This window comes from Elgaria multicarinata, chromosome 13, assembly GCF_023053635.1.
Source record: "Elgaria multicarinata webbii isolate HBS135686 ecotype San Diego chromosome 13, rElgMul1.1.pri, whole genome shotgun sequence".
Classification (NCBI taxonomy): domain Eukaryota; kingdom Metazoa; phylum Chordata; class Lepidosauria; order Squamata; family Anguidae; genus Elgaria; species Elgaria multicarinata.
The window spans coordinates 20,711,475-20,724,104 of NC_086183.1; the positions used below are offsets into that span (position 1 = coordinate 20,711,475).

At 46.9% G+C, this 12,630-nt stretch overlaps 1 protein-coding gene across 4 annotated transcripts in view; it reads right to left on the reverse strand.

The window, feature by feature from the left end:
• Positions 1-779: 779 nt before the first annotated feature.
• Positions 780-12,630, reverse strand: part of EYA3 (EYA transcriptional coactivator and phosphatase 3) — a 53,922-nt gene continuing 42,071 nt past the window's right edge. For all 4 annotated transcript variants that reach the window (XM_063140732.1, XM_063140731.1, XM_063140730.1 and 1 more), the window contains 10 exons: positions 10,948-11,131; positions 9,606-9,745; positions 8,111-8,194; positions 7,190-7,279; positions 6,689-6,747; positions 6,199-6,356; positions 5,137-5,251; positions 3,142-3,263; positions 2,032-2,132; positions 780-1,153 (listed from right to left, as the gene is read on the reverse strand). In XM_063140732.1, coding sequence (XP_062996802.1) covers positions 1,073-1,153; positions 2,032-2,132; positions 3,142-3,263; positions 5,137-5,251; positions 6,199-6,356; positions 6,689-6,747; positions 7,190-7,279; positions 8,111-8,194; positions 9,606-9,745; positions 10,948-11,131 — 1,134 coding nt within the window. In that variant the 3' untranslated portion in view covers positions 780-1,072. The remainder of the gene's footprint in view (positions 1,154-2,031; positions 2,133-3,141; positions 3,264-5,136; positions 5,252-6,198; positions 6,357-6,688; positions 6,748-7,189; positions 7,280-8,110; positions 8,195-9,605; positions 9,746-10,947; positions 11,132-12,630) is intronic.

Sequence of the window (12,630 nt, forward strand, 5' to 3'; positions counted from 1 at the left end):
TTCACTAGGCCAGTGTTAGAACCCGACTCTGCCATTGCTGTCTCTTCTATGCTGGATTCGGAGGGAGGTTTGCAGAACTGTAGCCGCCCGGTATCCCTTTCTGCCCAACTCCCTTCCACCTCAAAACAACAACCCTGCAACCGATGCTTGGGAAGATGGCAGATCACCGCAAGTCCTGGTAAACGGGAAGGAAGTGCTTTGCTGTGCCAGCCTGGCAGCTTCTGTTATACCGTGGCAGAAAGTGTCATGTTGCATCTTAAGAAATGGCCTTTCCTTGCTGCTCTGCTCAAGCTAGTAGGTTGGTGAAAAGGTGGATGAAATCAGGATACCCAGTCCCAATACATGCCTCACTCTTCCTCCGCCGTTACTCTGGCCGCCTGGCAATGCCCCGCATCAAAATATCCTGCTGCGGCACACTGAGAGCGCTAAGCCAAGTGGAGCACTAGGGGTTTACTAGGGAGAGTATCTTAAGAGGAACTGCACACAGCCACCCCCATCTTGGTTTGGGCATCACGGGAACGGTCAGATATATTCAGTGCCCCAGCAGACTGAGAGGGAGAAAAGGACACATATTTTGCTACTTTTCTGTGAAAACCTACAGCCCCTTTCTGGTTTTGCAAGAAGGGAAACGTTTCTGGACCCTTTTCTGTAAAAAAATAAAAAGTCGATTCATTTCCTTTTACTTTTGAACGCTTGAGAGAGGCCTGGAGGTGACAAAAGTACTCTACAAAAATTTCCTGGTGTGTATGTGTGTGTTTAAGCATAATACCACAAAGGGCTGCACAGTGAGATAGGTCTTTACTGCTGGAGATTCCCCGCTCGGGACACTCTGCTGAATTCCCAGAAAATTCCTTTCGCCAAAACACAGAGGACAAAACACAGCGCCCGACGTGCCCAGCAGGCTTTCAGCAGCTCTCCCAGGGAAAAGCGAGGGTCTGGCGCCTCCTACTGTACACTTTCGTTAGCTACATTTCTTTGTCTGGATGGAAAAGGAAGTCCTCGAGCAGGCTCCTGCTTAAGCCGGCAGGGGGCCCCGGTGGCAGCCCGGCGGAACGGCCTTTTGCTCAGCAACTCACAGAAAGTCTAGTTCGAGAGCCTGGTGGAGAGACACCAGATCAGCGTGATTCGTGATTCTCCAAAAGGGCATGTTGTGCTGCAAAGCAGGGGAAAAAAGCCAAGGTTGTTACGAAACACACGCAGATGAACAGCTTTACGCTGGCCTTGCGCAGCGGGAATGCCGCCTGGCCCTGGCGCGGGGTAAGGGTGATGCTGGCCGAAGCGCTGTGTCCCGCCACGGGGAAATGACAGAAGCCAACAAGGAAAGGGAAAGGGAGCCGGCAAGCAGTGAGGCTGCTATTTTCAGACACAGGCGTGTGCCTCGGACAGCAGCTGCCAATGTCCAGCCGCCCACCAGACATGGGGCACAGCTGTCCACCGTGAGGCTTTGCCTCGGCAGAGCATATTCAAGCCCCCTTTATGTATGTATGTATGTATGTATGTATGTATGTATTTAATGTGCAATTTTTTATCCTGCTCCTCAGCCAAAAAGGCTCCCAGAGCAGCTTACAAAGAATAAGTGAAAGAAGACAGTCCCTCCCTGGAGGCTTAATGATTTAAAAAGACACTACACACAAGAATAAAGGAAGCCCGGAGAGGGGGGGAGGGAGATCAGTGTTCCAGCAAGACTGGTGGATTGGGCCCGCTTCCCCTGTCATCTCCCTCAGTGCTGCCAGACCAGGAATCTGCAAAGGACCTCTACAGCCTTCTGAAGACCTCCATTCGGAAATGCCAAGCCATCCTGGGACATCCCAGGTTAGCCCTGACACCCTGAGAAATGAAATCTGTGCAAAAGAAGACACCCAAAGGTGCGTGAGCTGGCAAGTCTCAGAGGGAAAGGGGCTCCAGCAACTTGGCAGGGCCTGCAAGACTCGCAGCAAAACATGAAGGAGGAGAAGGGATGACACTGGGGCATGAAAGGGACCCAATACTTCTCGGGAGTGGTGCAGCAAGAGACACAAAGGCCAAGGTCACCTGCTTGGCTGCCATCTCTTCATCACGCCCATCTCCAATCACCACGTACGTCACCTTCTTCCCAAACCGAGAGACAATCCTTTCAAAGCAGCTCTCTTTGCCTGCAGAGAAATAATAGACGTTTTTGTGATTATAGACGAAGAAACATTACTGGCATATCACAAGGGATGGAGCCAGTGCCAGGCATTCTTGGGCAGCTGCTGGGGACCCAACTTCTCGGCAGGGCTCGCCACTGGCACCCACCCTGATTCAACACCCAGAGTTAACCTGACAACAAACCTCGGGTTAACTTGGAGTTGTTTAACCCTTAGGCGACCCAGACTTTCCAGATTTGGACATCACAATAACAACCCAGGAATGGGGCTGTTAATTGAAAGGTGAAGCGACAAGGGCACGGGAGGCAATGCACTTGCTCACTGTCGCTTGGCCCGGACAACCCATGGGTTGTCATGACTTGTGAACTGAGCCCATGACTTGGAACGAAAGGGCAGCGAAAAGCAAAGCGTTTTAAAAAGTTTGATCTTCAGCACTCACACACACTAGCATCTGCATCAATGACCTTGACCAAGGGCTATCCCTGATCATAGAATCATAGAATAGCAGAGTTGGAAGGGGCCTACAAGGCCATCGAGTCCAACCCCCTGCTCAATGCAGGAATCCACCCTAAAGCATCCCTGACAGATGGTTGTCCAGCTGCCTCTTGAAGGCCTCTAGTGTGGGAGAGCCCACGACCTCCCTAGGTAACTGATTCCATTGTCACACTGCTCTAACAGTCAGGAAGTTTAAATCCATTGATTCTGAATCTCCATCTCTGCTGATCAATGTCACACAGCTAACAGAGTACACAAAAGCTTGGCTCATCCATGGGCTATGCAGGGGTAGGCAACCTAGTGTCCTTCAGATAGTTTGGACTACAACTCTCATCAGCTGTGGTTAGTATGCCCAACAGTCAGGGGTTATGGAAATTGTAATCCAAAAGTTCTGGAGGGTGCCAGGCTGCCTATCCCTAGACTACAGAGATCACAGTAAGATCTGTGCAGTAGGGGTCCAACTCTTAACACCACCCAGGTCAAGAGCCACAAAGAGGAGGAATCTGGTGTCACCACCTACCTATTTTTGTCGCACTATAAATATTTTCGATTGGGAACACTTCACCTAGTCCGTACAGCAGAACCTTGGCCAGAGCCGGCACAAGCTGAGTGGTCGTTATCAGAACATTCACGCAATTCTTTCTAGAGTGTAAACACAAGAAAACAGTCAGGGAAAGGGGTTATGTTTATCCAAACTCAGGGTGGGGCAGTGAGTCAGGATGTTGCAAACTTTGCATTTACAGGCACTAAGGAAGGAGAAACACTTTAGAAAGCTCAAGTTGGATCCTCCTCTTTTATTCATTATTTGGTACTCTTCGTGCCTCTCCTCCTGGTTTCAAATCACTGTATTTGAAGGCGGCATGTTTCCAAAAAGCCAGGGCTGCTACACAAAGTGAGCATCTAATATTTTAACTGTTTTATACTAACTATACGCACAGGCCTTACTTGCAATGTACCCTATCAACTCTTTAGATGTAATATTGTTTTATTGTTTATAAGGATGCAGTGTGCATCCACAGCGCTTGCAATGTGCTTTTTCAATAATGATTATAGTTCTGTGTTGCCTCATTCATTTGTTCATATATGTATTGCTACAGCCCCCTGAAGGCCTAACAGAAAGCAGGAGTCCAAAACATGTCAGGCTTTTTTTTATAATAAATTTGTCTACAGCATCCTGAGACTTTTCTCCCCCTTTCAGGGTTCCCCTCTACCCTTTTCCATAACTTGCAATACAATTTACCTTGCGTCTGGGTATTGTTATGCTGAGTGGCCAAGTTAGCTAGGGATGATGAAAGCTGTAGTCCAACTTATGTGTGGAGGGCACCAGATTGGGGAAAGTTGTGTCTGCCCTAAGAGTGGTCTCGGCTTCCAGCGCAAAAGTTGAGGATAGGAAATTGCAAAGTAATTACAGAACCTGGCTGGTAATGAATGCACTACAAATCCATTAAACTTTTTTTTTTTAATAAAGCAACCCAATTATATATATTTCATTATTTTATTGATTCTTAAAATGTATTTTATTTTATTTATTTATTTAAGGATTTTTATGCCGCCATTCAGCCAAAAAAGGCTCTCACGGCGGCTTACAAAAGTATTTCTTGACATGTATTTCATTTTTAAAAAAAAGGTATCCACTGTTCTGTATATCAGTTCATTTCAGTGTGGTCTGCAGTCATGTCAAAATACAGTATTATCAGATGGTAATAAAAGAGCCGAACTCAAGCCCCCCGCCCCCCCCGGCCTCGTCACTAAAAAGCCTGGGTGAACAAGAGTGCCTTCATTTGGGGCTAGAATGGTAACAAAGATGATCCCAGTCGAGCCCTGTGGGGACAGAGCTCCACAAACGGGGCGCAAAGCTGAAAACGCCCCCTCTGATTGCATCCAGTGAAAGCTAACCACAGATTACATTAGATGCATGTTGTACCTTATGAATCGATCAATATACTGAGTAATGTAACCAGATGGTTGCATCTTTGATGAGGGTGTCAATGGGATGTGGATTGTCTCTCCCACCACCCCCAGCTTTGATGTCTTTAATACGGAGGTGTGGAACCTGAACTTCCTGGGTTCCCAAATCCAGCCCTCCAGGGGTCACCAGAGAACCACACCCACCACCCAATTGGTGGTTTCCAGGCTTTTGTGCAGTCCCTAACCCCCACCCAACCCCATTCTAAAAGGTTGAAGTGCCTCTGCTAAGGCTTAGCTACTGGCAGCAAGAGCTTGATGTGTCAACATGTACTGTTGGCCTCGCCCCCTTTGCTGTTGGTCCCGCCCACCACTGGAATGCAGCATCCAAGAGCTTCTTCAAACTGAGTTCGGCCCTAAAGATGAAAGCGGTTCCCCACCCCTGCTTTAATAGGAGGAAAGGCAGGTGCCTTTCCTCCTATCACAAGGTTCCCCATTGAGATGTGGCACACGTCAGGCGAGATAGTAGTACCCTGTGGCGTATGCAAGGCACATCACAGCGTTCCTCGAAATTTGAAAAATCGGACAAAACCACAACACCTGTTCATACCTGGACTGAATGAGCAGCAGGGATTTGAGTGCCGTTCCCAACCAAGAATCTGTTAACATTTCTATGTCTTCCCTTAATCTCTGTAAAGCTTCCTTCTTCTCTGGGCTGAGGAGGGCTGCAGAGTGCACACAGAAAGACGAATTATGTTCATCAGAAAGGAGAAACAGAAATTTAGCAAGTACTATCATTGCTACATTGTAAGTAAGGGCCAGAGCTTTGCGTCATCTGGATTCACTTACCGTATTTCTTCGATTCTAAGACGCACTTTTTCCCCTAAATAAAGAGCTCTAAAAATGGACTGCGTCTTAGAATCAATGGCGTCTTAGAATCGAAGCAATACGGTAAGAGGAAAAGAGGAAGCTCCTGCAGCAGCCTCGAGCCATGCGAGCGAGGAGGAGCTGGTTGGGTAAGCGCCTGGTTTTTTGTTGGGCAAATTTATTCGTAAGTCCCATCGATTTCCATGGGACTTACTCGCGTGCCGTCGTCCCCTGGTGCACAGACAAGTAAAGAGCGGGACTGGAGAGTTAAGTTTACTCTTTGTTTCAACGCCCCCCCTTCTTCCCGCGCAAACGGCAGTTTCTTCTCTCACAGAGGGAAAAAAGAAAAGGACACAACCATTAGAAGAAAGCGCGGAGGAGGGGAGGAGGTTGGCTGGGCGGTGAAGGAAGTATTTCTTCGATTCTAAGATGCCCTTTTCCCCCAAATAAACATCTCTAAAAATGGGGTGTCAATGGCGTCTTAGAATCGAAGAAATACGGGTAATGAGGAATTGTTCAAATCTGGAGATGACATTATGAAAATGGCAGGTGGTCACTCAGTCTCCAGTCATCCATTTGTTTATGGTTTTGATTTTCTGGTTGGGTTTTTTTTTTAACTGCTTTTGTAAAACGCGTTGATTGCTTCCCCCCCCCCCCCACTCCCAGAACAACTATTATAAAAAGGTTTTAAAAGATAATAAATTAAAAAATGGAATGACGGAACAGTACGATTTACCCCTGCAGCGCAGGGCTCTCAGACTCAGCCTGCTCAAGCAGGAGGAATGTGGATGTTGCTCACACTCACCTACTACGTTGCTTTTGTATTTCTCGTAGACCTCGCGCACCTTCCGGTAGCGGAAAGCCAGCTTCCTCATCCAGTCCACTCCTCCCTGGACACCTGCTGAAGCATGATTGGCATTGTTTCCTGAGCCACTGAAACCGTCCGTGGAAAAATTGTAGTTGCTGGGGCAGAAAAGGCAGGTTGTGGGTTAGGTAGATTGGAAACCTCTACCTGGATTCTATTAGTCACTGCTGGAAGAGAGATTCCACACTGCATATGAACGCACCTGGCTCTCCCCTTCGCCCCTGCTGATCAGAACCTTGACTACCTAATCATCTTCATGAGACCAGCTTTTGATCCTTGGAGGCCTTATCATATCCCCAGATCAGGGCAAGTCACTATCTCAGACAGTCCCCCACCCCATTAATATGACACCATGATGACTGAGGGGAAACGTGGAGCTTACATCTATCTATCTCCTGAGGGCAACAAATAAACAACACAAATAGGTCACCTTAAATCCTGCCCATTGTCATCCGACGCAACATCTTCCACATGAACTTGGTCACACTCCTGTAATGAGAGAAAATGAAGCACAGGACGCTGCTTTACATGAGGCCAGACTATTTTTCCATTGCTGTCTATTCTTATTGGAGGCAGCTCTCCAGGACCTCAGGTAGAGTGGAGTCTTTCCCATCACCTGCTACCTGTATTTTTTTAAAAATGGAGTTGCCACAGACTGAACCTGGGGCCTTCTGCCTGCAACTCATGAGGACTTCCACGGAGCTATAATCCAACCCTGAAGGTGATGCCTCATGGATACAACCATGACTCTGGCCTTTTAAAATCTCAGATTCTGCAAGACGTCCAAGCAAAGGAGCTATGGAAAAAATCCCTCAGCTTGTTTAAAATGAGTTCAAAGGCCTTTGACTCCCTGCACAGGACCCTGTATCATTTGGTGCCTCTAAACTAGGGGTGAGCAGGAAGTGAGGAGGATTTAGAAGAGAATACACACCTCTAAGTCGTTGAAAAATAAATGTGTATCGGCCACTTCAAAAATCATTTCTTCCATAGTCAATCCAGAGCCAATCACTAGAGTCGGATCCTAGAAGTTAAAATTGGGGGGGAGGGGGAGAGAGAAGTGGGTGGGTGGGTTGTGTTAGAAGCTTCCAGAGGAAGAAATCAGAGTTTCCATAGTAAAAGGAGATACTCTTAGAACTTGAAGCTTAAAGTTAACTTGGGATGTAATCCTGTGACTGCTTCCCTGGGAGTAAGCCACATTGAATCCAATGACACTTTGTTCTAAGTGCAGGGGGAAATCTTTCTTGCCTGTCACACCAACACATAGCTTAATAGAAAGTTTCTTGATTTTATCTCAGCTGCTTTGGCTTAAATTATACCCACTTCCCTGGGAGACAGCTGGTTGACCACTGAGAGAATAGAATGATGGACTGGATGTATCCTTGGTCAGGTCTAGGATGGCTCTTCTTATGTTCTTATGCTGCGGAGGAGTAAGCCTATGCACAGTCCAGGCCCCAGATACTCTTAAATATGGCAAGGCTGCAATTCTATACACACTTAGGTGGGAGTAAGCCTCACTGAACTCAAGGGGAGTTCCTTAAGAGTAGATATACATACAATTGCACAGTAAATTGCCTTTCTGCCAATGCCCTCAAGGCAGTTCACAATTTACAACAGCAATGGCTTACAATTCAACAGACCCAATTAAAAAAAGGTGGAGGGAAAGGGGAAATAAGCACATCCAGGTAGCCTAGCGACAGATTTGAATCAATTCTGGGACAGGAAGTGCCAAATACAGTAGCAGATTGAAAACAGCAGAGCTTAAAATCTGGGATGGTAAAAACGCTTGAGAAGATACAAGGACGAAAGATGAAATCATTGAGAAATTCCGTAGCAACAACAAAAACATCAGTACCTTCCCATATTTCTGGGCATACGATCCCGTGAGAAGAGAATGAAATATTATGATGGTCTCATCCAAGTCCCACAGGAACACTCGCTGAGGAAGAAATAACAAATGAGGTTAATTGTGGTGGTGTGGTGGTAGGTTCCTTCAATTGCCAAAAGCCCTCCCATCTTAATAACTTAAACCAGCCACAGTGGTTTACTCAAGGCTGCTGCTATAAGAACCTTAAATCTAGATAGGGGAGGCTCTTGTGTCTCCAATATGGGCCTGATGACACTGCACCGAACTACATCTTGTATTCTTAGATGGAAATTCTGGGAGTTTGGGGTGGGGGTGGGGCGGCTTGAACCACAACTGAGGGGCTGAGCTACTGTGCTACAGTACAGCACTGTGATCTGAGCTACTGTGAGTTGGGAAGTGCCCAGGCCTCAAAGCTCTCTTCAGATGTGGAAAAGAACAGGTGTGTGCAACATCAGCTTCTTTGATTGGCAGGCAGTATGATACCTCTGAACTGGCTGTCGCCGTTATAAATTGTAGGAGCCTGGCCTTTTGCTTTTACATCTTTGTCGGGAGGCTTCTCTCTTCCCTACAGACCTGGTTCACACATAACAGCTAACTAAAGATTAAATAACCTATAATTAGCTGCGGCCACGCTCTGTCTCCCGTGCACTCGCCACTTCCGCTTTACATCCAACTTTGTCGTGATATGCAAACCCGAGAGTTTTAACCAAACAACAAGCCATGGGTTAAATGATCCAGAGTGCCAGGAACGATGAGGCATTCCTGGATTGTTTACAAAGCTGGATGTAAAGCAGAAGCAATGAGTGCGCGGGAGGCAGTGCGCGTGCTCGCTCCCACTGCACCCTGGCAATTCATGGGTTAAACAACCCATGAAATGCTGCTACTTGTGAATCAGGTTACAGGGTTCTTCTTTTAGTCCTACAATTCTAAAGCTGTGGTTTACAGAGGCCCAGGGACCCGCTTAGCAAAATGAACAGGACTCCACAATGCAGCAGGGCTGGCTTTGCACATTTTGAAGCAAGTGTGGGTTTTTAAAAATGTATTTAATTATTGCATTTATGTCATGCCTTCCCCCACCCGCAAGTAATCCAAGGCGGCGTACATAATCCTCCTCTTCTCCATGTTATCCTCACAACAACAACCCTGTGAGGTAGGGCTGGGCTGAGAGTCTGTGACTGGCCCGAAGTCACCCGGTGGGCTTCCATGGCCGAGTGGGAGCTAGAACCCGGATCTCCCGACTCCCAGTCCAACACCTTAGCCACTGCACCACGCTGGGTGCACATTACCCCCTTAGGAGTGGAAGCTCATAAAGAGTGGGGCCACCATAAGGTAATCAAGTCCAGAGTCTAAAACTTAACTGTGCCAGTTTACCCGTCCTCCCCTACCCTGCTTTTACCCAATCCTTCACATGCTGTTGAATCTTTGAAACAAAAGAGAGAGAAAGAATAGGGGTGGTGGTAGTGGTGAAGAGCTGAACACCAACTTCAAGTTCATTGTCCTGCGGTGAAGAAGAGTCTGCTTTCCTCTTGCCTCTGTTTTTCCCAGTCACATTTTTCCGGGTCTGCTCGTCTACGTCTTTACTTGCTGCCGCTCTCGGTAACGGCAGGTTTGCGGATGGGTCACCTAGAGAAAGGGATTTTATGTATTTTGTGCAATTATATCCCACCCTTCAAACACACTGTATTCTCATGGCAGCATGTGTCATATAAAACAATGCAATGGAAGACATACACAAGCCAGTAACTAAAACCAAAATGGATTGCAAAGAGCTCCAAGCTGGATGAATGGGCAAAATTGTGCACGCTGGAGAAAATGACTCACGTATACAATGATGGGGTTTGAGCTAGGAAAGAGATGTTTTCTTTTGTGATGGAATGCTTATTGAAAATGTAAATCCAGTGTACATCAGCTGTGGAAAAGGCAAATCCCATGCTAAGGATTCATTAGGAAAGGTAACTATAGTGCAACTAGATTTGGTATACTTTGTACAGTTTTGGTCGTCACATCGCAAAACAGCATTCTACAGCTCAAAAAGGTGCAGAAAAGGGCAGCCTTTCAGGACTGAGAGATGGGGTGGAGGGTATTCAGAAGAATGGAAAACATTCCTTTCCCAGAGATAAAGGAAATGTGTATTGGATAAACCAGAACATTAAGATACACCTCATTCTATAGTTAAGCCAGGCTCACACTTCGGCTCAGTTCAGACAACACGTTAGTCAACGCAGTGTGAAATCTCCACTCAACGGCTGAATTTTTAGGCGGAATTCCCCACACAACATGTTCTAACTCCACCGTTGTGTGACTGTGGGCTACCGTGGAGTTGAGTAAAATCCACCGTGATGTTTGATTGACAGTTCCTCCACCCTCTCTCTTCCTCCGGTCCTCCTGATGGTATCCCATCAGCCATTGTTGCAAAAACAAAAACAAAACCCAGATCCCGGCAGTTCTCCTAGAGTGGCACTCCCTCCTCTCGCTGCTCTTGCCAGGGAACTCTGTAGCCAGTGGGAAAAGTCAATGCAATGGAAAACTCTACAGAACCTGCCACACCACATGCAACACAAAGGTTGTGTAGGAACTCTCCTCTGCACAGCGTGGAGTGCCCCCCCCCCACAAAAAAACCCTCCACCGTTGCGTGGAGTTTTCCCACCAGACAACACATTTCTCAACAGTGGTGTAAAAACTCCACCGTGGAGTCCTAAAACCACCATTGAGAAACGTGTTGTCTGGACTGAGCCATACTGAGCAGAGGTACACATAGGAACTCAATACGAGCAGGATAAACATACAGAAGCCCTTTGAAACCAGCCCTTTCCCAATGATATTACCAGAGGAATGTCTCTGCTCCGTCTGAGTAGGCACCATGGCATTTGGTTTTTCAGAAGGATATGTGGTAGTTGCTAACGTGGTGGTCTCTGTGCTGCTGTCTGCTGGTGCTATAACTCCAAAGCTTGAACTTGGATAATATGGCTGGTATTGACTTTGGCCAAGGATTGTGTATGTAGGATACTCCTGTTAAAAAGCAAAAGAATCAAAGAGGCTGAGGAACAAGAAAACAAAGACAGTTCCCCAGAATGCTGGGGGGGGGGGGGGGGCAGGAGAAGACTTCCAACACCAGAATGTGTAAGTTATAAAAAATCCTATTAACTTTCAGACACCTTTGGTTTACAATGTTATCTGACTCAGAATAAATGGGGCTTTTAGAGTGGGAAATTAGATGACAAGGAAGGGGGCATGTGGTCTTCCACCCAGGCACTAGCCAGACCCAGACCCGCTTGGCTTCAACAAGGTGGCTGATGCTTTACGTGCTCTCAGACCACACCCTGGAATCCATATACAGTCATGGTACAACCATTTGGATGAAGCAACAGAATTTAACTGATACTTTCTAGACATAAATTAACATCGTTCCGGCTAAGTAATAAATAAAGGGCATATACTGTATTTTCTGGCGTATAAGACTACTTTTTAACCCAGGAAAATCTTCTCAAAAGTTGGGGGTCGTCTTATACGCCCAGTCATCTTATATGCCGGAAAATACGGTATCTAGATAGAGTCTCCAGCTCTATTCTTCTAAAATTACGAAGATATTTAAATCTAGGGCCTTCTCCATAAAAGACTTAAGATGCTTGCAATTTAGTCAAACATGATTCCCTAAAATCTACAGGTTTAAAGATTTTAGGCAATTCAGACAAGGTTACAAAGGGAAAATAGGCGAGGAAGGAATGAGGTTTAGTAAAGAAGCAGCTCTAGATTTGTCAACCACAAGACCATTTCCCCCCACCCATTGAAAATAATGGTTTGGATCCAGACTAAAGGCAGGGAGGAGAGAGTTCAGTCAGTGTCCCACACATTCAAGGAATGCAGGAGGGGGGTAGCAGGACTGGGTAGCCTAGCTACCCAACCCCACTATACCTGTCATCCATGCAGGTGAAGGGTTCTACTCAAGTACCAGCATACTCATGTCAGAGATCCTCCATGTGAAAGGGAATCCAGGCCCAATCTGAATCTTCACATGGAGGAGCCGTACGCACATGCATCAGTACATCAGCAGAGTCCCTCCTCAAGTGTGTCAGATGCACTGTTGGCAGTGGGTTGCGGCCACTGGACACATCAGTGGCAGGGGGCAGAGCTAGCCCACATGGTCCTGCACTCCCTTCACATGTTCACCAACTTTTAAAGCCACTAACCTGGACTGCTTTAAAAAGGGATTGGACAAATTAATGGAGGCTGAGGCTATCAATGACTACTTGTCACGATGACTATATTTTACCTCTGGGATCAGAGGCAGTGTGCCACTTGGTGCCAGTTGCTGGGGGGGGGGGGGGACACACAAGGACAGGCTGCTATTTCTGCTATGTTCTGCTTGTGGCCTTCCCATCAGAACATCTAGTTGGCCACTGTGCAAACAGGTCTAGACAGGCCTTTGGTCTGGTCCAGCATGTCTCTTTTTACGTTCTATGTTCCTTGGGGGGGTTACGTTCGACACCAGGGGTGGTGGAGTCATCTGA